Source organism: Toxorhynchites rutilus, chromosome 3, assembly GCF_029784135.1.
Source record: "Toxorhynchites rutilus septentrionalis strain SRP chromosome 3, ASM2978413v1, whole genome shotgun sequence".
Lineage (NCBI taxonomy): Eukaryota > Metazoa > Arthropoda > Insecta > Diptera > Culicidae > Toxorhynchites > Toxorhynchites rutilus.
The window spans coordinates 119,447,203-119,470,339 of NC_073746.1; the positions used below are offsets into that span (position 1 = coordinate 119,447,203).

Here is a 23,137-nt window from a genome sequence, read left to right on the forward strand (position 1 = left end):
GAAGTTTTTGAACCCTAAGGTCTAAGGCTTTTCTTCTTTTAATTGTAAATCTTTCGTTAAATTATAAAATTAAATGTTATTTGGGTCCCTTAAAAGAAATTTGTTTTTCACTGGGATCCGAACAGCGTTCCCAAATATGTTAGTTCCCGTTCACTCTTTAAAATTCTTCCTTGTTTGATTGTGTCTTTGTTTTTTTTTTTATTTTTTACTTAAAGAATGGTGCCCAACTCCGGGAAGTTCATAACAGAGTTTCTTTGAGATGGAGGCGAGCGGAGAGAAAAATAAAATAAAAAAAAGGTTGTCACATGGCCATGCAACTGGCCATGAACTGGTGAAATTGTTAGTTATAATATGTTCTCCATACAATATGCCGCAACATACCACAGAACCACAATTACGATAGAGTTGTTGTGGACAGTTCGGTTTTTTCATGGTACTGCGAAACAGCCGGAGAACTGGCCATCGAGATTTTGCGACAAATTTCGAGCATTTTGTTTGGGATCATGCAGGTCTATGGTTTGTGCCAATAAGCCTGCATCTCTTAATGAATTTGTATTCAAATTACGAGCCTTTATTGATGCTTGGAGTCAACGTCAACGCAGAAAAGATAAATGGCAGATAATTTTGAATCAAATATACGAAATTCGATGTTTTATTCAATTTAGATTTATATTATTATTATTGGGAAGCTCTCTATGTCGGACATTTAAAAAAAAATATGTTTTTAAATAAAGCATGAGTAATCAGTAAAAACTAATCACAATAATATATAATTATTAAAAAAGTATGTATTTCCGAAAACTAGATTTTATTTTTTTTTTTGTTTATTTTGAAATACCTCGAACAGTCTATGGGATAGCCAAAATTTGCTTTCGTGAAATTATATCGCATTTTCGACAACACTGCGCCATTTTACATTTCCTCACTACTAGCTGACTCATTTCGACCCATCCAAAATCGGCAAACGCTGTCAGGCTCCACTGATTGGCAAAACAGCGGAAAACATTCATGGCAGTAATTAAAGTTCCGCAAGGATGATCATTGAATGTGTGTGTGGCTGTGTTTGTGTTCGTGTTTGATTGGGGGAACAGGTTATACGTTGGCAATTATCGGAATCTTCCAATACATATCGCGTGCCATATAGCTTGCATCAATAATGTAATAGCATTCAATCCCCTCTCACGCTCACAGCTGGAGTGATTGCGCTGAAGATTCTATTTTTTGCCCTCTCAAATCAGAGCATTTACACGAATTGGGAGGAACACTTCGTAAAATTCAAATAACAGTGTGCCCCTAATAAGTCGATTTCCGGATAGGAAGTGAGCAGATATTGGATTTTCCAACCGGTGCTGTTTCAAGAGGGGTTTTCCAGCTTATCGTGAGGTTCTAAGCGATAATTGAATCGTTCAGCTGCGAAGATTATTCAGCTCGAAGAAGAAATATTGTATCATTGACACAAGGATGGTCATAAATTGAATCAAGCGGCGATTTGTGTCAGAAAAAACCATTTCATAAGTTTACCAAGCATCCTAATCTTTCATTCATATTCAGGGCAGGTTTTGATCCGACTTTTTGTATCACCGAAACCCTAATTCTGTTTTGCAACCAAAGACATTACTGAGGGGGGAAAAAAATAAAATAAACGTCATCAGCACCACCTGAAGCCGATATCTCACTCAAGGGCAAGGAAGTCGGGAAGCAAATATCTCAAACTTACATCTTCCCCACCAGGGGACTCCAAACTTCAAACGAACGAGGGAATAGTCGAGGGTTGCAGGCAGGAAGGGGAGCAACATAAGCAGCAGCAGTAGTAGAACAGTAGCAGAACGAAAAGCAATCACGACCTAACCCCCATAAATTGATTCCGACGACAGAACACCATATGTGACCAACAACGGAAAAGAAGTGGTCCACACACACATATTTTTCATACCATTGGACAACTGCACAGAAGGGGTGCCTCTAAATCTTGGATATCTGCACCCGCCTTGGCTCCGTATGCTCCAGCACCATGATCCCTTCTAATCTTGTTTGGATAAACGTGATTTTCTGATTTTCTCACTGTTTTCCCCAAAGCGTTACTGCGTCGGGGATCCGAACGGGGGAGAATGGTCCATCAATGCCGTGTGAAATGGTTGCGGAACTGCTTGCATGTTTCAACTTCTACACACGTTTCGGTGCGTCGCTTTCCATAGGACAAACTTATAGCGATATCCGACCGGCCCCCACACCCCCTCCGGAAAATAACATAAATCATGAATTGGTGTGCGAGCTCAGATGGTTTGGATCTGAGTAATAGCGAAATGGTAGATATTGTTACGCTGTTTGTTTGCAGTTCGGTTCAGACCAACCTTCGACATGGACGAAGAGTTTCGATTCTTAGTAATGTTATTCTAATACTTTCTTTCAAATATTTCCCCAATAGCAAATTTCTTCCACGCCATTTTGAAATTAGGTCTCAAATTGAATTAATTTAATTTAAGTTTTAATATATCAATTTCACCTAAAAATCAATGCAGAGTTTTCTGATTTCTTGTATCCGAGCCCATGTAAAAACAAAAAAAAACTCGGTTACAGCACTATCTCAAATTATAAAACAAAAGGTACTATTTTTAAAGCGAGAGAATAATGACTTTAACCTTCCGTAATAGATTTTCATTTCAAACCACAGTGCTTTTTTTGTCGCAAAAAAATCTATTTTGCCCCGAATTATTTCTCTTCAAAAAATTTGCTGTTACAACAATGTTTGGAAGTGATATACAGTAAAATCTGTTTTTGTGCAATTTCTGTTCTTGTGCTGTTTTTTTGTGCGATTTTTTTTGTGCGGTATATGGAATGAAGCATATTTGACGAAGTCATCGTCCATTAATTTTTTTTTTCGATGGTTTATATGCATTTCAGTACGAAAAAAGCATATTTGCGTCCAAATTCTCCACTCCTGAAATCCTTCCCATCCTTCTATCAAATGCTCTGTTTTTTTGCATGCCATGATTTCTAACAGCAACACGTTTCGACATGCAACTAATGGCACAACTCAGTTACGGGAAACCGAAAAGGCAAACTGTCCCATCGCAAAGCAGGGAATCAAAAGGAAATTGAACGGTGTGGATTTGAGTTATTTTCTTGGAGGAAACTTTTTTTATGCGGTCCCTATCTACCGCACAAAAAAGTTGTTTTCGAAATGTGTACCGAGCACGATTTTTTAAAACTACTGATGAAGTTTTGCACGTTTTTTTTGTGCGGTCCCTATCCCTCGCACAAAAAAAAAGTTTGCCTGTACAAGGACCCCAATGAATACATAGTCTTTCTAGAGCCCTAACAGACTGCAGACTTATTGTCGGTCGTTTGTTTGGTCTGGTTGGTCTGCTAGTGCAAAAACCAACCCAACTGAATCTGATGATTGTTGCTTTCAATTGAGAGGTTCGATTTCATTCGATTTCATTTTTCTAGATTTTCCTGAACCGTTTTTTGAAAAAAAAGTGGATGTTAAAGCAGCATATGAGGGCTAATACAACCGGCGCCGACAACTAATTACGCATGCTGGCATACTGCACATTAGGGTTCCAATGAATGTATGGGAAAAAATCGACCCTAAAATTTCAAAAAGTTACCCTATACGAAATGTTCACCACCTCGAAAAAAACCCTATGTCAAATATCAGCTCAATCAGACTTAAGAGGGGAGGGGCGCAGAACGGTCAAAGTTTGAGTTTTTTGAAAATCGAAAAATCTCCCAAGGAAGGAGTGAAGGAAATCGAGGTTTTCGAAAAAAAATGTTGATGCCAAATGTTTTAAAATTTCAAGAATTTCATTCATCAAAAATCGACACTCTGGGACTTTTTGGGAGTTTTCGGAGTATGAGACGAAACATATGGTTTTAAGTGCTAATAAAAATAATTATCTCGATTTTTCATTCGGAACTTGCTGCGAAATGTTGATTTGCACGATAATATACCGTATGCAAAATATTAGCTCATTCGAACTCCATTTATTAGGGTTGCAGACATTAAAACTTGAGTTTTTTGAAAACCGAAAAATCACCGAAAATTGGGGTTTTCAAAATTTTTTTGATGCCAAATGTCTTAAAATTGCATGACAGTAAATCTCGACGAGTAATGCAATTTTAAGACATTTGGCATCAAAAAACAAGAAGTGGGTTATATCTGTGATGACACGAGATTTTCCATGATCACTCCATACGCAGAATAGAAACTGAGGGCGCCATTTCACGGTGAAAACGAAATAAAGTCCATATAATCATGCATAACATCCTTTTCGTTTTCATCGTGATGTGGCAATTTTTCATGATTGTTCCATGCGAAAGTAGAACAGAAACTGATGCGAGTGGAACGCCTTGCGTGTGTCCGCTATGGTTTCCCAAACACTAATGCAAGCGAGCAGGACAAATCACAGCTTTGCATGTATTCGCTATGACGGTTTCTCCAGGTGCCTAGATTTAGCGTCCGTGTTCGGGAACACATTGCGATCACCAATCATCATCAATGAGCAAGATTGTTATGATTTCAATAGCTTGTTTTCAAATAAATTTTTATGCTATTGAAACGAATTTTTTTACCGTTAAGTGAAAATTTTCGAAAACCCCCAATTTCCTTTACTCTCCCCTTGGGTGATTTTCAAAAAACTCAAACTTTGACAAACTTTGCGCCACTTTCCTTAAGTCCGATTGAGCTAATATTTGGCATAGGGTGTTTTTTTGAGGTGGTGCACATTTTTTATGAGGTAACTTTTTGAAAATAGAGATGACCATTTTAATTGGCACCCTACTGCACATCCTTCCACATCGTCATTTTCATTACGTTCAGTGAATATGGTTCGAACTCGAACGCACTCATTAGACGTTTTGATAAAATCGCTTCAGTGTAAAGAATGGAACAAATGAACGTGAAACGAAACAGAACAGTTCAGAGATGAACTCGAATCTCAGATTTCGAATAATTTTCCTTAACTTTGAATCAGGTTCTGTAGATATCGAATCGCACACATATTGAATTTTGTTTTGGGTTAAAATATCGGGTGAGAGTTCGGTTCGGTTCTCAGAGTCACATTGATAGTATTTACGCAAAGCAGAATCAGCTCATGCGACATCTACATTAGTGCTCAGAACCACAAAAGTGAGGGTGTTTGTTTATTTCACGCACTGAAAATCAAGATTCGGTGGTGATTATTCATTTTATTTCAATTTAGATTCACTTCAGCCATTGAATGTCGTCAGTATATGGTAAGAAAGTTGGAGTTTTGTATATTTACGATGGTTTCAACACGCGATTTGACCAAAGTCATGAATAATCTTCGAAAATTTTCAGTTTGACAATGCATACCGGTTATTGATACTATGGATAATTGCGATGAAATCGATATCATATCAAATTGACTGATATCATTGATTATGTAGGGGCCGATACAAGAAGGATTTGCAGTATTTTTAGCACAAAACACCCTATTCATAGTTTACTTAGTTGAATAAAATTAAAGTTACAATACTTATAACAAGCCATTCCTCGTAATATACATATCACATTGTAAAAAGATGATTTTTTAACCTTTTCAGCGTGGAAAGAATACATGAAACCGGGAAATTTGAAGATAAATTCTGATTTTTCTAGAAAATTTGAACGAATTTCATACCAAAAAAAAAAAACAAAACATCCTCATTTTACTCGCTGCGCCATCTGGTTGTAAATCAAACGTAAATTCGTCAATTGAGCTTTGTGCTACAATTTGTGAGGTGAAAGTGATAATGATTTTTTTAGGTGGGATGAACATAATTTGAAAATGGAATTCCGCTGAGTTTTTAAATTATTGTGAACTGTTGTTGAGAATCAGAGGCCAAACTGGGTGATTCTTCCGCTCCGTTCCCAACTGAATTTAAAGTGACACGAGAGAGAACAGTAGTTATTAAAATATAAAGAAGTTTGCATGAAGAAACAATATAATTTAGATTTCATACGAGGGTCACTATTTATATTTCGGGAACTGGCAACACTGATGTCATGTGAGTCCATCTGACGGTTCCATCGTAAAGTTTGACATTTTTGACGATATACGTACTCAGAACATTTTGTCATACGGACGCTATTTGTTTATTTTATATTTAGTTGAAAGTTTGGTCTCGACAAAAAAATGGAAATGAATCGTGAACATTTCGTGCGATGATTTTTTACGACTTTCGACGTGAATTATCACAACAAGAGTGCGTCAATCAACTTAATTTGACTTTTGGCGATGAAGTTCCATCAAAAACCACTGTGTATCGCTGGTATAGTGAATTCAATCGTGGTCGTAGTTCGCTGTCCGACGAGTTTCGTGAAGGTCGTCCAAAATCGACTGTAGTGCCAGAAAACATCGATGCTGTGCACGAAATGATTAAGCAAGATCGTCATGTAACCTATTGTGAGATTGAGGCATCCCTAAGCATTAGTTCCACCAGCATATATGCGATTTTACATGAACACTTAGTTGTGCGAAAATTATGTTCACGTTGGATCCCACATAATTTGACAATCGCTGAAAAAAAAGGCTCGTGTCGATTGGAATAAATGCTTTGAAAATTGGTTTAAGCGCATGCAAAAGTGTATCGATCATCGTGGCGAGTACTTTGAAAAACAATAAAAATATATTCGCAGCTTAACTATTTATTTTGTTCCTATTCCAGAAATATAAATAGTGACCCTCGTATTCCAGGTTCCCCGTCGTTGCACATTATGTATTACTCCCAGGGTCGCCAAATATATTTTCCAAAAATCAGGAAGAATGGAAATAAAAATCAGGAGAAATCAGGATAGTTCATATTGGATTATCCAGAAAGTTCGTGCGGATTTTAGAGGAAAACAAAACAAATCATTTTATGGGCAATTTATTCATTTTTATAAGCATTGTTTTGTTCTACAATCTTTCGACATTTCACGCAGTTTCAAAATGATATCCTTCCGGAACATGTTTGCTTCCTCGTCGAATACTGTTCAAGATTTTTGTGCAGACCATGGAAACAGCCCTTGAGAGAATTTTGCAGCGACCTGAACTTCTCATAATATGAAGGTAAATTATCCGAGTAGTTTAGCTGGTGCGATAAACACCGTCCAGCCAGATTCTAAAACTGTCAGGTTAGATTGTGTGGATCCCTAACATCGTAGCGATTTAGGTTACCAAGCTTCACTAGAAACTCATGAACCGAGGTTTTAGATATCTGTAGTGAATATATTTATTGATTTTGCGTGTACCGAGGATTATTCTTGATCAGCGTCTCGATTTGGTCATCATCAGTGGCGGCACGAACTTTTCAAATTGCCTAATATATTTGTTTGAGTAAATAAAACACTTAATACATTTTATCAAAAAGAAGATCCTTATATGATCTTTCTCTGAAGGTCTTATATATCGATTTGTTGCATTTGGATGTTATTTGCTACGAAAATATAACGGAACCTGCATCTCCTTTATTGAGCTTTGTACAATTCTTAGTGGCTAATATTATTTTGATTGGTTCCTTCCCTAGCCTATTTTTAACCTCTGTTTCATTGAGATTGAATCAGTGGAACGTCATTCTACCGATACTGATGAATGTAAAAGAATTAATAAGCACGGTTTAAACCCTTGCAGAAACAATGGAAATTCCAGTGTTTTACTGGATATTTTGATCATTTTTTTATAGTTCAAAAAGTTCGTACTACTACACTCACAGACTCATGTTGTGTCTCAAACTTAACGTCGTTATTATTTCCTCAATTCGTGAGATATTCTGGTTTCATGAATTCATCTTACACTTTTTTAAAAAGCCTTGAAGCGTTTGTGCCCAGTGAAAATAATTCGAATTTTCACTCTGGAAAAACTTATTCAGTAGATTTGAAACATGCAATACGTATGGTAAAAAAAAGTATGTTTTAGGAGAATTTGATTTAATGTAAGCATTATAAGTGCGGACCGGAGCGATATTATGACAGTTTTGATTTCCAACGAAGAAAGCTTTTATCCAGCTCCCAGTATATTTATTATTTTGATAAAGTAAAAAGTACAAAAATCAGGAAAAATCAGGAACAGTTCTGAAAAATCAGGCAACATTGAGTGTTTATCAGGGTATCAGGGAACATGCCAAAAAGTCTGGGAAATCCTGAAAAATCAGGAAGGTTGGCATCTCTGATTACGACTCGTGTATTTTTATGAATCGAAATAACTTCACCGTCGCGAACTAAAATGCCAAACTGAACATTTGTTTCCGTTAAAGGAACAAAAATTCAACATACTCGTCGATTTGTCTCGAGCACGCATGGAACGATTTTCAGAAAACTTAAAAGTCGCGTTACGTGTTACATCACGTGCATTGAATAAATTCTAAACAACTTTGTCGACGCGAATTCCAAATCTCAATGTTAATTATGAAGTGTACCGGTTACCTTCTAAGATTTATGGATATCCGTCGTCGGGTGTCAACATTTGTGAAAAATTAAAAAATACGCGGCAGGGTACAATTCTCGAAATTTACTGTAGCCCTGTTCTATTAAAGAGATACTTCTCGGTGACATTTTCAGGTTTCTAATCGGAATACTCAGTTGTCGGGTGTAACAAAAATTAGAAAATATGTGACGCGATAGGCTACTAAATAAATTGTAGGTCTATTTTATCATGGCTATTTTGTGTGAAGGGTCGCGGTTACCTTCAAACGTTTCTATCCCTGCTTTTCGCAAGCAACGCAAAATTCCAAAATAAGATTCCTTATTAACCGTACGATCTTGTGTATACCTGATGCGCTATGCCACGGTAATCGCGGAAAACTGTGAGCAAAATCATAAAATTTTGAAGAATCGAGAAATTTCCGATAAAAATCGAAAAAATTAGACATAAAAAAATAGCTATGTAACGTTTTAGATAATTCATTTTCATATTCTGAAAAAAAAATCAGCCAAATCGGTCGGGTAGATCCTGAGATAACAATACCACCAGCTGGAAAAAAAACATGATTTCGAGAAAAACCCGTCAAAAGATTCATACAACAATGCTACTTCACTTGAGATGACTCCATAGCTATTGATGTAACTCTTCAACGAGATGAAATATCGAAAAATCCTTTTAGAACAAAATTTCTGAAGGCATAAGCTTCCCAAAAATGTAAAAAAAATCGATTTTTCCAAACCAGCCCCCAGTACATCCCCCCCCCCTTAATGAAGTTTTCAAGATACAGTGTCCAGCACTCTATTGCTTCTCCTATTCGCAAAACTGTGTATACATGATAAAAACGCGGCCGAAGTTGACCGAAGTCGAAAAAGTGGATTTTTGAGGCTTTGTTTCAAAAATAACTCAAGGTATTCTGATCCGGCTGATACGTCTTTCACACAAACGAATCGCATCCCAAATCACTTTTTTTTTTTTGGAAACTTCGACAATTTATCTTTCCTGAGGTTCTTTGATACATCAGACCGATTTGTCTTTAAATTTTTTTGTGTTATCATACGTTATACATTATACGTTATAATGAATTATCTGAACGGTTTTTTTCTCCACAACATTGCTTGCGGACGATGGTCAGTTTTATTGAATCGTTTTATGACATGAGAAATTGTAGATTGTATGACTTCCAGCTTCTTTCTGATGGCACGATGTAAAATATTCTTATTTTCGAAGTGTGTAAAATTTTATCGTGAATGAGCTGTTCTTTTGACTCGAAGTGTGTTTCTCTGCGCAACTGATAAAACTCACACATTGTTATCAATATGCTTTGGTCTTAATCAAAATCTCGATGAATCAAACCTAAAGATTCAAGGGTTATAGAAAAATAGAATAATTTATGGCAAAATGTTTGTTGTTGAGACACTACACATATTTTTTTTCATTCTTGAATGTATTACCAAGCGCTAGCCACAACGTTGTCTTGTTTTTATTTGCAGCACTAGCTGACCCGGCAAACTTCGTCTCGCCCAAAATTTATTTTTCGTAATCACATCCACGTTTTCTTTCCACTTTCGAACGAAGATCAATTTCGTTAGCGCAAACATCAAATGGACTAATAACGCTTGCCAATATGTAATGGTAGAACATACGCGAATTGAATTTGTCGAACTTTTTCATCTTTTTCAGAGTTTTCCGAAAATTTTCAATTGTCCTGTTTGGTTGAAATATGTGTATTATTTTTATGGGACCCCCTCTCCATTTCAGAGGAAGGAGGGGTGTCATACCATCATAGAAACATTTCTCGTACCCAAGAATCCTCAAATCCCAAATTTGGCTCAATTTGCTTGAAAAAGGTGTGTGTTTTATTTTTATGACAGCCACCCCTTAGAGGGAGGGGGGGGGGGGGGTAGTGTCTATTCACCATAGTAACATTTCTGCACCCTAAAACCTTCACATGCTAACTTTGGTTCTGCTTGCTTTATTAGTTCTTGAGTTATGCAGATATTTGTGCTTCATTAGTTTGGCAGCCTCCCCTTTGAGAGGGGGAGGAGTGTCTAACCACCATAGAAACATTTTATGCACCCTAAAATCATTCATTAGTATAGCAGCCAACTCCCCCTCCCTATTTGCTTGATAAGTTTTCGAATTATGCAGAAATTTGTCTTTCATTTGTATGGCAGCTCCCACTTTGAGAGGGGGACAAACCACCGTAAAAACATTTATTGCACCCCAAAACCTCCATATGCCAAATTTGGTTTAATTTTCTTGATTAATTCTCGATTTATGCAGAAATTTGTGTTTCATTTGTATGGCAGCCCCACCAAAAAGAGGGTGGAGGAGTTTCTGACCACAATAGGATCATTTATTGCACCCTAATACCTCCTCATGCAAAATTTGGTTCCATTCGCTTGATTAATTCTCGAGTTATGTAGAAATTGGAGTTTCATTTGTATGGCAGCCCTCCCTTAGAGAGGGAGGTGGAGAGTCTAACCACCATAGAAACATTTATTGTACCCTAAAACCTCAACATGCCAAATTTGGTTTCATTTACTTGATTAATTCTCGAGTAATGCAGAAATTTGTGTTTCATTTGTATAGCAGCAGCCCCATAAGAATAAAAATCCATAAGAATCAGACAGACAGAAATCCATTTATATATCTGTTTTTTAGAATTGAACCAGCCATTCTCACTAAAAAAAACCGCCGTTCAACTCCAATTCATATGGAACCCAGTTCCCACACTTTTGAATCATTCACAAAAACTCGCAAATGAGTCAAAATGGCTCATTAAACTTAATGATTCTACAGATCGCTTTTGCGTTTGACTTCCTTTGACCTTTGAATGGCGTTAACGTTCCCTGTGGAACTTTTGCCATCTCAACGTATGCATTAACTAGCGTCATTTATTAATACTTAGTTGAGATTTTATAAGCCAAATAACACGCCTTGAATGTATTCCGAGGGGCAAGCTCTAGAATACGCGTGATCACAGTGCAAGTCGAAGGAAATTTCTTTGACGAAAAAATCCCACGGCCAGAACGGGAATCGAACCCGAACACCCGGCATGATAATGTGAGACGCTAACCACTCGGCCACGGATGCGTTTGACTTCAATCCTCATGAATAATTACCTTCAATTCTGCACCTTCAAAAGTTACCATCCCAAAATGATTTTTGTTTTCGATAATAAAATTTTCGTTTTTAAAGCATTAAAGAGATTCACAATACTCTCAGGTTTTTAGTACGCGGGAGATACGTACCTCGTAAAAAAAACCGCGTAGAAAAAACCTAGGTGTATGTTATTTTACCATTAGCAGCATCATAATAGGTCAACAATCAACGTTTGATGAGCTTCAAGATTTATTCGAATTGAAAATCGAAAAGGCAAAAATGTCCGCTAGTCACACTTTGTTGGCTCGAATGTTTCGTATTTTCACACAAAGTTATTACCAGTTGTCGCAGTTGTTACCGATAAAAGCATATTTTTGAACATTCCTTCGAAATAAACGGAATTTTCATTCATACGAGCTCGATTTGGATCTAGAATTGATCGTATTTATGTTTCGAACGATCTTAAAAAGAAAATAGTTGGTGCACGATTCAACGAGGTTTCATTCTCAGATCATAAAGCGTATATTTTGAGGTTAAAGCTGCCTAGATAGGGTGGGACATTGGGTAGAGGAGTTTTGAAGTAAAAATCAATGATAATAAATCATATAGTAAAAGAACAGTTCTGAATAAAATGGCGGTATTGAGAGTCTCAAAGGCGTTATGACCGAACATGGATAATTAGGTGGATTGAGCACGCAAGACCTAAAATTGTTTCTTTCTTAAATTGGAAAACTAAACTAGCGAATAACATTTTTTATGATTCGATGAGAATATGTTATGGAGCTTTGAAAAGAGCTCATGAAGAATATTTGATCAATTCAAATAAAATCACTGAAATAAATCGGATAAAAGGTATCATGTTGAAATTACAAAGAAATCATTCTTTGACAAAGGTAAAAGAAAATGAAGTTTATCTGTCAGGAGAACCTGCTTCTGTGTTTACGTGTATGATAGAGTTAAGAGATTCAATGAAACAATTATTAAAAGTTTGGAAATTGATGGACAAAAATCAACAAACCATACGGATTTTTATAAGAATGCTTTCACTTCGGAGAGAAACTAAAAAAGTAAAGTAATGATTTTGTCCCGAATTTAATTCTACCTGAAAACTGCGTCGAAAATGACGGAATGAATCGAAGAAGATTTTATTTATACGGTCATAAAAACTGCGAACTCGAAAAAATCACCTAGAATGGATGGATTAACCAAAGATTTTTATCTGGATTTTTGGGATATTGTTAAGACGGAATTTACTGAAGTGATTAATGATATTGTAGCAGGAAATGTTCATAAAAAATTCTTCGATGGAATGATTGTTCTAATAAAGAAGTGCAATCATTCAGAGTCCATTTCCCAGTTTAGACCAATTACCTTGCTAAATTTTGATTACAAAGTTCTTTCGAGAGCTTTGGAATATCGTTTGGAGAAATTAGTAAAATATGTAATCTCTCCAAATCAAAAATGCGCTAATAAAAAACACAATATATTTGACGCTACGTGTACACTGCGTGATAAAATTGTAGAATTCAAAATAAAGAAAAAGAAGGGCTACATGGTCTCTTTTGATTTAGAACGGGCGTTTGATAGAGTGGAAGATTCTTTTTTAATCGACACTATGAGAAATATGGGAATAAATGAAAGATTTGTCAATCTGATTGGGTTGATGAGACAAATGTCATTTTCTAAAATATTGATCAACGAAAGATTGAGTAATTAAATTCAGATTAGAAGATCAGTGTGACAAGGTGATCCCTTGTCTTTGCACTTGTTCGTTTTGTATTTTCAAAAGTTCAAAAGACGAAATAAAAGAAATTTTCGAAAGATATGGTAGTGTATCAGGAGCCCGTCTCAATATACTGAAAACAGAATGTATGATTGTAGGAGAGGAAAATGTCGATTCACAGCAGCCACGATGGCAAACAGTTCAACGAAATATGGAAGTTCTTGGTGTTTTTTATAGCAATGATTTCAAAATCATGATTGAAACAAACTGGACTCAAGTTACTAAAGGGTGTATCACATCAAATTGCATCACGGAAAAAACGCTGTAGAAATTCGCCCAGTAGACCGATCCTTTTCAAAATTTTAGACAGTAAAATAAAAACTATTAAACAACTTTTGGCATTTTCTTTTTATTCATACTTCGAGCCCAAGCCCGTATGCTCGCACCTTCCTCTTTACCCCGTCCATAAGGTTCTGTACAACGTCAGGTTGTAGTTTTTTTTGAACAGAAATCCATTTTCTCTTGAAGTCCGCCTCCGATTTGACAACTTTTGGGTTCTTCCGGAGGGCCTGCTTCATAATCGCCCAATATTTCTCTATTGGGCGAAGCTCCGGCGCGTTGGGCGGGTTCATTTCCTTTGGCACGAAGGTGACCCCGTTGGCTTCGTACCACTCCAACACGTCCTTTGAATAGTGGCACGAAGCTAGATCCGGCCAGAAGATGGTCGGGCCCTCGTGCTGCTTCAATAGTGGTAGTAAGCGCTTCTGTAGGCACTCCTTAAGGTAAACCTGCCCGTTTACCGTACCGGTCATCACAAAGGGGGCGCTCCGCTTTCCGCAAGAGCAGATCGCTTGCCACACCATGTACTTTTTGGCAAACTTGGATAGTTTTTGCTTGCGAATCTCCTCCGGAACGCTGAATTTGTCCTCTGCGGAGAAGAACAACAGGCCCGGCAGCTGACGAAGGTCCGCTTTGACGTAGGTTTCGTCGTCCATTACCAGGCAATGCGGCTTCGTCAGCCTTTCGGTGTACAGCTTCCGGGCTCGCGTCTTCCCCACCATGTTTTGCCTTTCGTCGCGGTTAGGAGCCTCCTGAACCTTGTATGTACGCAGGCCCTCCCGCTGCTTGGTCCGCTGGACGAATGAACTTGACAAATTCAGCTTATTGGCGACATCCCGGACCGAACTTCTCGGATCACGTCTAAACTGCTTAACTACGCGCTTGTGATCTTTTTCACTGACGGAGCATCCATTTTTGCCGTTCTTCACCTTCCGGTCGATGGTTAGGTTCTCGAAGTATCGTTTTAGTACTCTGCTGACCGTGGATTGGACGATTCCCAGCATCTTACCGATGTCCCGATGTGACAACTCCGGATTCTCGAAATGAGTGCGCAGGATTAATTCACGACGCTCTTTTTCGTTCGACGAAATTTTTCCAAATTTACGAAAAATTGACAGTGAAGCATGGCCAACGTGATCTATACACTCTTATCTGATTATAAGCGTAAGCTGAAGATATAATTCCTAAAAATTAAATTTCTACAGTGTTTTTTCCGTGATGCAATTTGATGTGACACACCCTTTAATAGCTTTATTAGTCTTATATATGATGTGTACATACATTTTTGTTTTTTCGTTTTGAGAACTCTGTTACTCACTTTCACTGACTGTCAACCATAAATACACAAAATTTTACATTGGAGATCCATTTTAAGAAACATTGCGGTAAATATTAATTGTTGATGACTGGCTTCCGGCTCAAAGATCCTGTGAAGCGCTCTAATGATTGGTCTGCCCGACTTGGTCTGACGAACAAAGGCGACTGGTCAGAAAAAAACACTGTTATTTCAAATCTTCCCGTCGCACCCCCCAAATGCAAACTAGGAAACCATCGAGAAGATTAATTGACGAAAACCGACGCACTTTACAACGATTATTGTAACGGAACGGACTTGAAACCCGTTTTGCACACCGACATTTGCTTTCGTCCCAATTTGATCCTTCCCGAATTCCAACCATTGGACATTTATTTCGATTGATTTATGGCGGAACCGTCGGAGCGCGACGTATTGTCCATTCGAACTCAGTCAAACGGATAGCACAGAATAAAGCTTCACCGGCCAACTGGAACGATAGTTTTTTTTTTTTTGTTTTGATTGGTGGCACTCGCGGAAAACCATTTCAAATTTTCGGTCCAGATTAAAAAGCTAAATTGTGGATTGGACGACGGGCGGCTAAAGGACGACTTACCTGATACTTGCAGCGTAGCGTTGCGACTCCGGGCCATGCCAAGTTCGTTTCGGGCCTCGCACCAGTAAACCCCGGCGTCACTCTCGCGACGTGAGTGCACGACCTGGAAAATTGAAAAAAGGAAACGAGCAACCAAGTTGCGATGAGTTTGATATATTGAAAGTTGTGCGTTAATGGGAAAGCTGGTATCAGGAGGGGGTGGGGTCGCAATGGGGACGGACAAAGGTGTGTCGGATGAGAACTCATGTAAATCCGTAATGGGAAAAACGATCGATCCGGCGCAATCGAAGAGATTCCCAACCGTCGGAAGGATGTTGTGTAGGAGTAATATTTCAGCATCACGTTATATCAATACGCTAAGGCTAAGGTGGGGGAAGCATAAATAATCGAGAAAGTTCTATTTGCTGCGCGAAGGCGGGGTGGCAGCTTAAGTAGTGCTCCATTCAGACCTGACTCAACAAAGAAGCGATTTCCGTTCGTGATAGAAGGTAATAACGATTCAACGTGGATAAGAACTAATTCAGCATGCGATGGGAATCATTCATTATGACAGTTCGATTCATTCGACTAGATTTGCCGATAAAATCGCTTCAAGCCAAAACATACCCGCTGGAACAAGCGGAAAATATGGAACAAACAAAAAATGGCTTATCTTAAAGTATGAATGCGAAGTAGCATCGCAGGAAAAATGCATCCTTCGTGCAACTCATCATTCATCTGGCGTAACATTATGGCTCCCATTCGTCCCGGGCGGCGCACTGCAGCTTGAAAGCAAATGATTTTATTACTCCAGGCGACAGTTAAACGGAATTGCAGATCCAAAGCGAGCTACCATCACAACCATGGCGGGCAGTGCATCGGCACCAAGGATAATAAAAAAGAGTTTTGCATTTTTCACCACCCGCTGCTTTCCTCGCGTCCAGCGCACATGAGTATTTTGCATAATTCAGCACTGTTTCTCGAGAAGGAGCGTGCGTCGAAATTCGCGTGTGATATGGGTGGAACGACGTTACAAGCAATGACTACTTCATCTACCAGGTAATTCCGGATGTATCGGAATATGCACGAAGTACGAAGTGTAATAAAATCCGACTGTTTCCCATTGCGAAGTATGTATGTTATTATAACTATGCAACCAGCGCTCCTTCCGCTCGCTCCTGTACTCACCTTCAAAAAGAATAATCCCCCCGCGGGTAGCAGAATTTTATGCGAGCCCTGCTCCGCTTTGATCGGTTCGCCATCCTTGTACCAGGTGATGGTGGGCAGTGGAATTCCTTCCGCCTTGCAGTTGAGGGTTGTGGGCTCGTGCCTCGGTACTATCACATCCAGCGGATGTTCAGTGATTTTCGGGTACTCCATTGCTGAGGAAGAGACAGAGACAGAAAAAAAAACAAATGAAAACTCGTGAGTGATAATCCATATTTACCAGATTACATCATGTAAATGTTTCAAAATATTGATACCAGGAAGATGGGGAACCCCGAAGGATTAACACAAATTTCCATTACGGCCATCATTCTGGATCGCTTGTGTTTGTCGGGGTTTCATTAAATTAAGCCGAAGAGTAATCTCATTTGGAATGCCCCGTACTTTGTCGGGGGAGGGCACGGAAAATAAAAAAAACACAGGAAATGTTTGCAACTTTGTCCATATTTACTCATTTAGTTTATGCTGGGTGCCTTCAAAGGCTAGATAGATGGTGCCTGTCCTCCACAGTTCGCGTCCCACCCTTCTGTATGGGACCAGTGAAAGTTCAGCAATTTTACCAGTTGATCCCATTTCGCGCATGAAAAACTATGCAATGGTCAAATAAAGAAAAAAACGCTGTCTGTTTGCGCTGGAAAGGAGAAGTGTTGGGTGTGGTGCTGCTGCACCGAATTTACTGCTGCAGAAAAAGGATGAAAGCTAATTTAAAAATTGCGAACTAGTTCGCGATATATGTATGCATGCATGCTGTTGGGAATTTTGCATATCGGTGATATGTTATCGGTCGGGAAATGAAATATGGATGACGTGGTGTATGAAAAATTATGTTGAAACAACCACTTTGTTTCTGTTAAATGATGTTGAAGGGAGATTTTGGGGATACGGACAGGGTGTTCCCTGTGAAATATATGTGGCGAAACTATGTCACTATGGTTTTTCCCATTAAATTTTCAGTATCTGTTCTGATTTAAGGAAAAAAAACTTTCTGAAACATAAACCCCAACTTTTTGAATAGTATAGTGATCACTGTATTTGAACGAAATGCAATTAATCAAAGATGTATTCTCTGTGAAAATAATCAATTAGGTTTGTTAACAACATACAAAAAATCTCTGTATGCAGTAATATCTGCGTCGAATTACACTAACAAATGTATTGATAGTGTTGTTAAATTGAACTAGCTGCTTCCAAATTGAGTCTAAATTGAGATTTTAGCGATTGTACTTGTGCCTTGGTAATGGACAATGTTAAACTTTTTCTGTCACATCGATATGATTAGTAGTTTCTGTGTCTAAGCAGGTTATACATTCAGTCATACAAACACTATTTTGTCAGTTGAACTTTCACGTTTATTTGTTCAACAATTCAGGAGTCTAAGAAGAATATACAAGCATATTTTCTTATTAGAAACTGGAATGCTCGGCAAACTTTTTGTCGACCTAAATTGTTTTTTTTAATAAAATAATTTTGAACATTTACAATTCTCGTTCTTGAATTTGCTTTAGTGTATCGATGTTTGAATGATAGAATTCATGAGTTGTCCCACGATCAATGTTGTTCCGTTGCACTATTTTTCCAGAATCTTCAGTTTTTTTCAATTTTTATCCAGTTTTTTTTTATTTTTTCGGCATTCTCCCCAATTTTATCTGTTTAGTATAACCACACAGAAATGCGGTATAGACGAATTTCATGCCAACTCGTCTTAGGAGTTGGCAGCACCATCTCAGATAGTAGTGAAACGTTGCGGGTGTAAAGACATGGGTCATCCAAGCAACTCTGCATACTTGAAATATTCGAAAAACAATTAGACTACTTTTTGGGAAAAGCTAATTTTTTTTTTCTTAATTTTTTACAAAAATTTATAACTTAAAAACTATGATAACAACTAAATTCTTGTCAAAGGATGAAATGTAGTAAATTGTTCAAATTTTCACAAAAAATAACCAAAATAAATTTTGGAAAATAATTTCACTGACAAAAAAGTTATTTTAAAAATTAAAATTCATTTTTCTCAAAAACGTATTTTTTTAATTCCTATATATATATATATATATATATATATATATATATATATATATATATATATATATATATATATATATATATATATATATATATATATATATATATATATATATATATATATATATATATATATATATATATATATATATATATATATATATATATATATATAAGTTAAACATGGAACCACCCCAGCGACATCAATTATAGACGGAGCCACCCCGATGCCGTCAACCGTTGGCCCCCACGCATCAGCAGAACATCACGATGACACCCAGACAGCCGAGTCAGCAGCACCCAGCCTGGACACTATCTGCAACCACAGGAATGCGGCGGCATCCGATGACAGCACCAGCACGGAGAATGTAATCGGATCATCGCTAGGCGCTAGGTTAGCAGTTTTAGGGAAAAAGGCAGGACAGTTAAGTCTTTAGCTGTAATAACAAAAGCACTCTAGTTCTGATCGTCAAGTAGTGCAGTTGTATTTAAAATCTTTTTAAAAAGACCTCCTTAGTGTTAACAAATGTAAGTTATAGATATGAATAGCCCTTACAATTTCCAACAAGTCGTCCATACATCGGAAGATGGGCACTTTCACAGGCAAAAAAATTTTCGAACAACAACTTTTTCATGTTTTCTTTGAAAAAAATATAACTTATCCTAATAATGTTTAAAGTCAAGATAGCGATATAGTGTATTCGACAAAGTTTTAGATCTTGTTAAAATATAAACTTTTGTCGAAAACATCAACTTTCTATTTTTTATAGTTTTTGGAATATAAGTAATTTTTGTATGAAGACTCCTGAAAAAATAATGTTTTGCTCGTAACATTTTTGTCTTCGACAAAAGTTCACAGTTCACGACAAAAGTTCACATTTTAATAAGATCTAAAACTTTGTCGAATACACTTTATCGCTATGTTGACTTAAAAAAAAATTAGGATTAGTTGTATATAGATATATATATATATATATATATATATATATATATATATATATATATATATATATATATATATATATATATATATATATATATATATATATATAAATGGGAATTCAAAAAAATACATTTTTGAGAAAAATGAATTTTAATTTTTAAAATAAATTTTTTTTTTTCAGCGAAATTTTTTTTACTATAATTCATCCTTTGACATGAATTTTGTTGGTATCATAGTTTTTGAGTTATAAATTTTTGTAAAAATTCAAGGAAAAAAAATTGGCATTTTCCAAAAAGTTGTCTAATTATTTTTCAAATATTTCAAGTATGCAAAGTTGCTTAAATGACCCATGTCTTTACACCCACAACGTTTCACCGCTATTTGAGATTGTGCTGCCTACGGCCAGTCGAGTTGGCATGAAATTCGTCTATAGTGTTTTCTCACAATTTTTTATTGCGTTTTATTGATATTTAGTTCGATTAGGAAAATTATGTCAGTTTGGAAAATATTTATGTAGGTGCTGCTAACAAAATTTTAATTAATGAACTATGTTACTAAGTCACTATGTAAAACTTCACGCAACGTCATAACTGATTGAAAGACCAACTCGATAAGGAATTCTAGATTTCAAAAATTATGTGGAAATGAAGAATAAAACAGAAAAAAGAGCTAGCAATCAGGCGGCAGCGGTCCATAGATGTCCGAAATGCCTTTTTCATGGATAAGAGTTTAAAATAAGTTTTGTGAATTGGTTTTTTCCAAGGCAAAATTTTCAGGCATCTATTAACATATTTCACAAACTCTCTCTATTTTTTTCTTTCTCTCTCTCTATCTCTCTCTCTCTCTCTTTCCCAATCCAATTTCATGCCATTTGGGTGCTTTTGCATTTTTTCATCACACGAACAAATTGTTTCTGAACGTAGGACTACGACTAACCGGAGTATATGGGGGTGAAATGAAAATCGAAACACAGAACATGCAGGAAAAATGACAGATTTCGAATGCTTATTACTCGAACATTTATAAATAAATCCGAAAGATGTTTGCATCAATTGATAGGAAATATTTCTACGCATCTATCACAATGAATAAACTATTATTTTTCATGAGATAAACAATTGAATAACTGTGAAATGTAAAGCGTTATCTAAACGTCGTAACTGCCACATTTTGATTGGTCCGAGGGAATCCGCCTTGTAAATATATGCAAGCTGCAAGTACTTTTGCACTCGCTTGTCTTTGTGCAGACCGGAATATGTTTCCCTAACGCGTACTTCTAAACTGAGAAGCCTGAGAACATCGTCAATTCTGATACTAGAGACCAGAACCCGAAATCTTCGAATGTGAAAAATAAAGACCAACTCTACTCTCAGTAGCTTCGCTCCGACTAGAACTGCTTCGACAGTCGCCGTCAACAAAAAGTGACTTGACTAGAATATGAATTGACTAGCGTTAACTAGCGAGGATGACTGGTGAACTAGTCCAGTCAGTGGTTATTTTAACTGACTCGAATAATGAATACAAATCTGCCTCTTCATTCAACTGACTTCAGTCCAAATTCCTACTCCCCTAGGAACGAAATTTATACCCGCGTACGCAATCTTATTTTTACGTCCATATAAAGAGGAACGAAAGCATGAGTTCTGATGCAAAAAAGAAGTTACCCCATCATTGGACGGTTCATTGTCTACCCATCGTGAACTCAAACCAACGAACTTGGACATTTATCAAGTAAGCTATAAAGGTCCTCGCGTTAGTATTAGTTAGTATTAGGCGTGCAAAATAGCGCACACACTGCACGTTATTTTATACGTGTAAGTAATTTTCGTGTACGATACAAAACAATATAGCTTACCTGTAGCGTATGTCAAACCACGTTCAGCACAAACATCGATGCATGCACTCGTACATGGGAGAGAGAAAGAGAGGAACGAATTCTTTTTGGGGAAAGTCACTTCAAGATGCAATGAGGACAATTTGATTGGGAAGAATGAAATGATATTGTCAAATCGGTAGAGGTAGATAGCGACTAAACGCCCGACTGACTGTTTAGTCGTTTTGGCGGAAAAATCCAAAAGTCAATACTAACTGAATACGGATATAGTCAGTCAGATATTCAGCTGACTATCCTCAGTTGACTATGACTATGCAGAGCCCTGCTAGAGAATATTGAACTTTCAATTTTAAAGCCTCTCTAGTATGAAAAGTACAAATTGAAGTTGTTGATTCATGCAAGCTGGTGGTACTTCTGTAACCGCATGTTTTTTATTACACTTTACATGGACTAATTATTTCGATTTTAAATATTAATTTCATTTCAGTGCATACATAGATACCATGATTCATAAAAATGTTGAACGAGATGGCTTTCGTTGGAGGCAGTTGTTAGGTGAAATCTTGAGCGATTTGAAAAGCTTAAACTATTCTTTTCGTTCCAAGTTAAGTAGGACCATAACTAATCCGCCAATCGTATATTGACTCATTAAAACGATCCTATGACTAAACCGATTCCGATCATGCTGTTCCTAAACATTGTTCTACCGCTCATCAATAACGTCAATTTCACTTTTCAATCAGAAAGTTTTGCGAAATCAATAATGAGACAAGATTTTTTATTGTTGATCATGTTGGTTAACTTATTTTTGGAGAGCTACGTGCAACAATTCGCTGATGCTAACCTTGGTGTGAAAGATTTTGAAGACTTTCTGAAGAAGCCTGAGGATGTTTACGTTGGTACCAATGCAGAAGAAGCTGAAAAAGGATTTGATTCAGTTTGGAAGCTGACCTTCAAATCGTATTGTCGTGACTTCTATATTGAGCTAGTGAAACAGATTCCAAAGCGCTTTCATTTCAGCGATCCTCAAAATTTCGTCAAGCTACCGAACCTTAATAATGCGCCAATTTCCTCAATTCATTGAAGAAGGTATTAGACAAGGCTTGGATAACGAATTCAGGCTACTCAAGACGCAGCTTAGTGGGCAAAATTTGAGTGACTCAGATATAATTTGGTCCCAGCTGTTGGATGTCAAAAGACCTGATGAGAAATTTTTATATCCATTGCATTGCGTTGTTTGTGTGGACGAATATTTTTGCTTTACAATGCCAACAAAACAAAGTTCGGAAATCGGTTGGCACCAACTATTATAGACTCTATTTTGAAACTGAAGACTTACGTGTCGGCTCAAGGAGGAGCTTCAAGAATGAAATTAACGGAAAATTTGAAGGCAAAGTTCGACAAAACCAAGTACAAACATCATACGATTCAGAGGATTGTGAGAAACTTTTTTATAATTTACTTTGTTGCACTGATATGACTTAAACAAATAAATTCAAAATGAAAATAAACCTTTATTTTCATTTTTTCATTTGCTAAAAATTCAGATATACAGTTTATTTTATAAAATTTTACATAATCAAATGTGGCAACCCTAGTTCAGCCGTACCAATATGAAACTTTCACAGGGATTTGGGGATACACTAAGCT

General features: G+C 37.0%; 1 protein-coding gene across 2 annotated transcripts in view; it reads right to left on the bottom strand.

The window, feature by feature from the left end:
* LOC129776084 (roundabout homolog 2-like) overlaps positions 1-23,137 on the bottom strand; it is a 256,454-nt gene that overhangs the window by 47,157 nt on the left and 186,160 nt on the right. For both annotated transcript variants that reach the window (XM_055781484.1, XM_055781483.1), the window contains exons 3-4: positions 16,650-16,843; positions 15,483-15,585 (exon numbers count right to left, since the gene is read on the bottom strand). In XM_055781484.1, the coding sequence (XP_055637459.1) occupies positions 15,483-15,585; positions 16,650-16,843 (297 nt within the window). The remainder of the gene's footprint in view (positions 1-15,482; positions 15,586-16,649; positions 16,844-23,137) is intronic.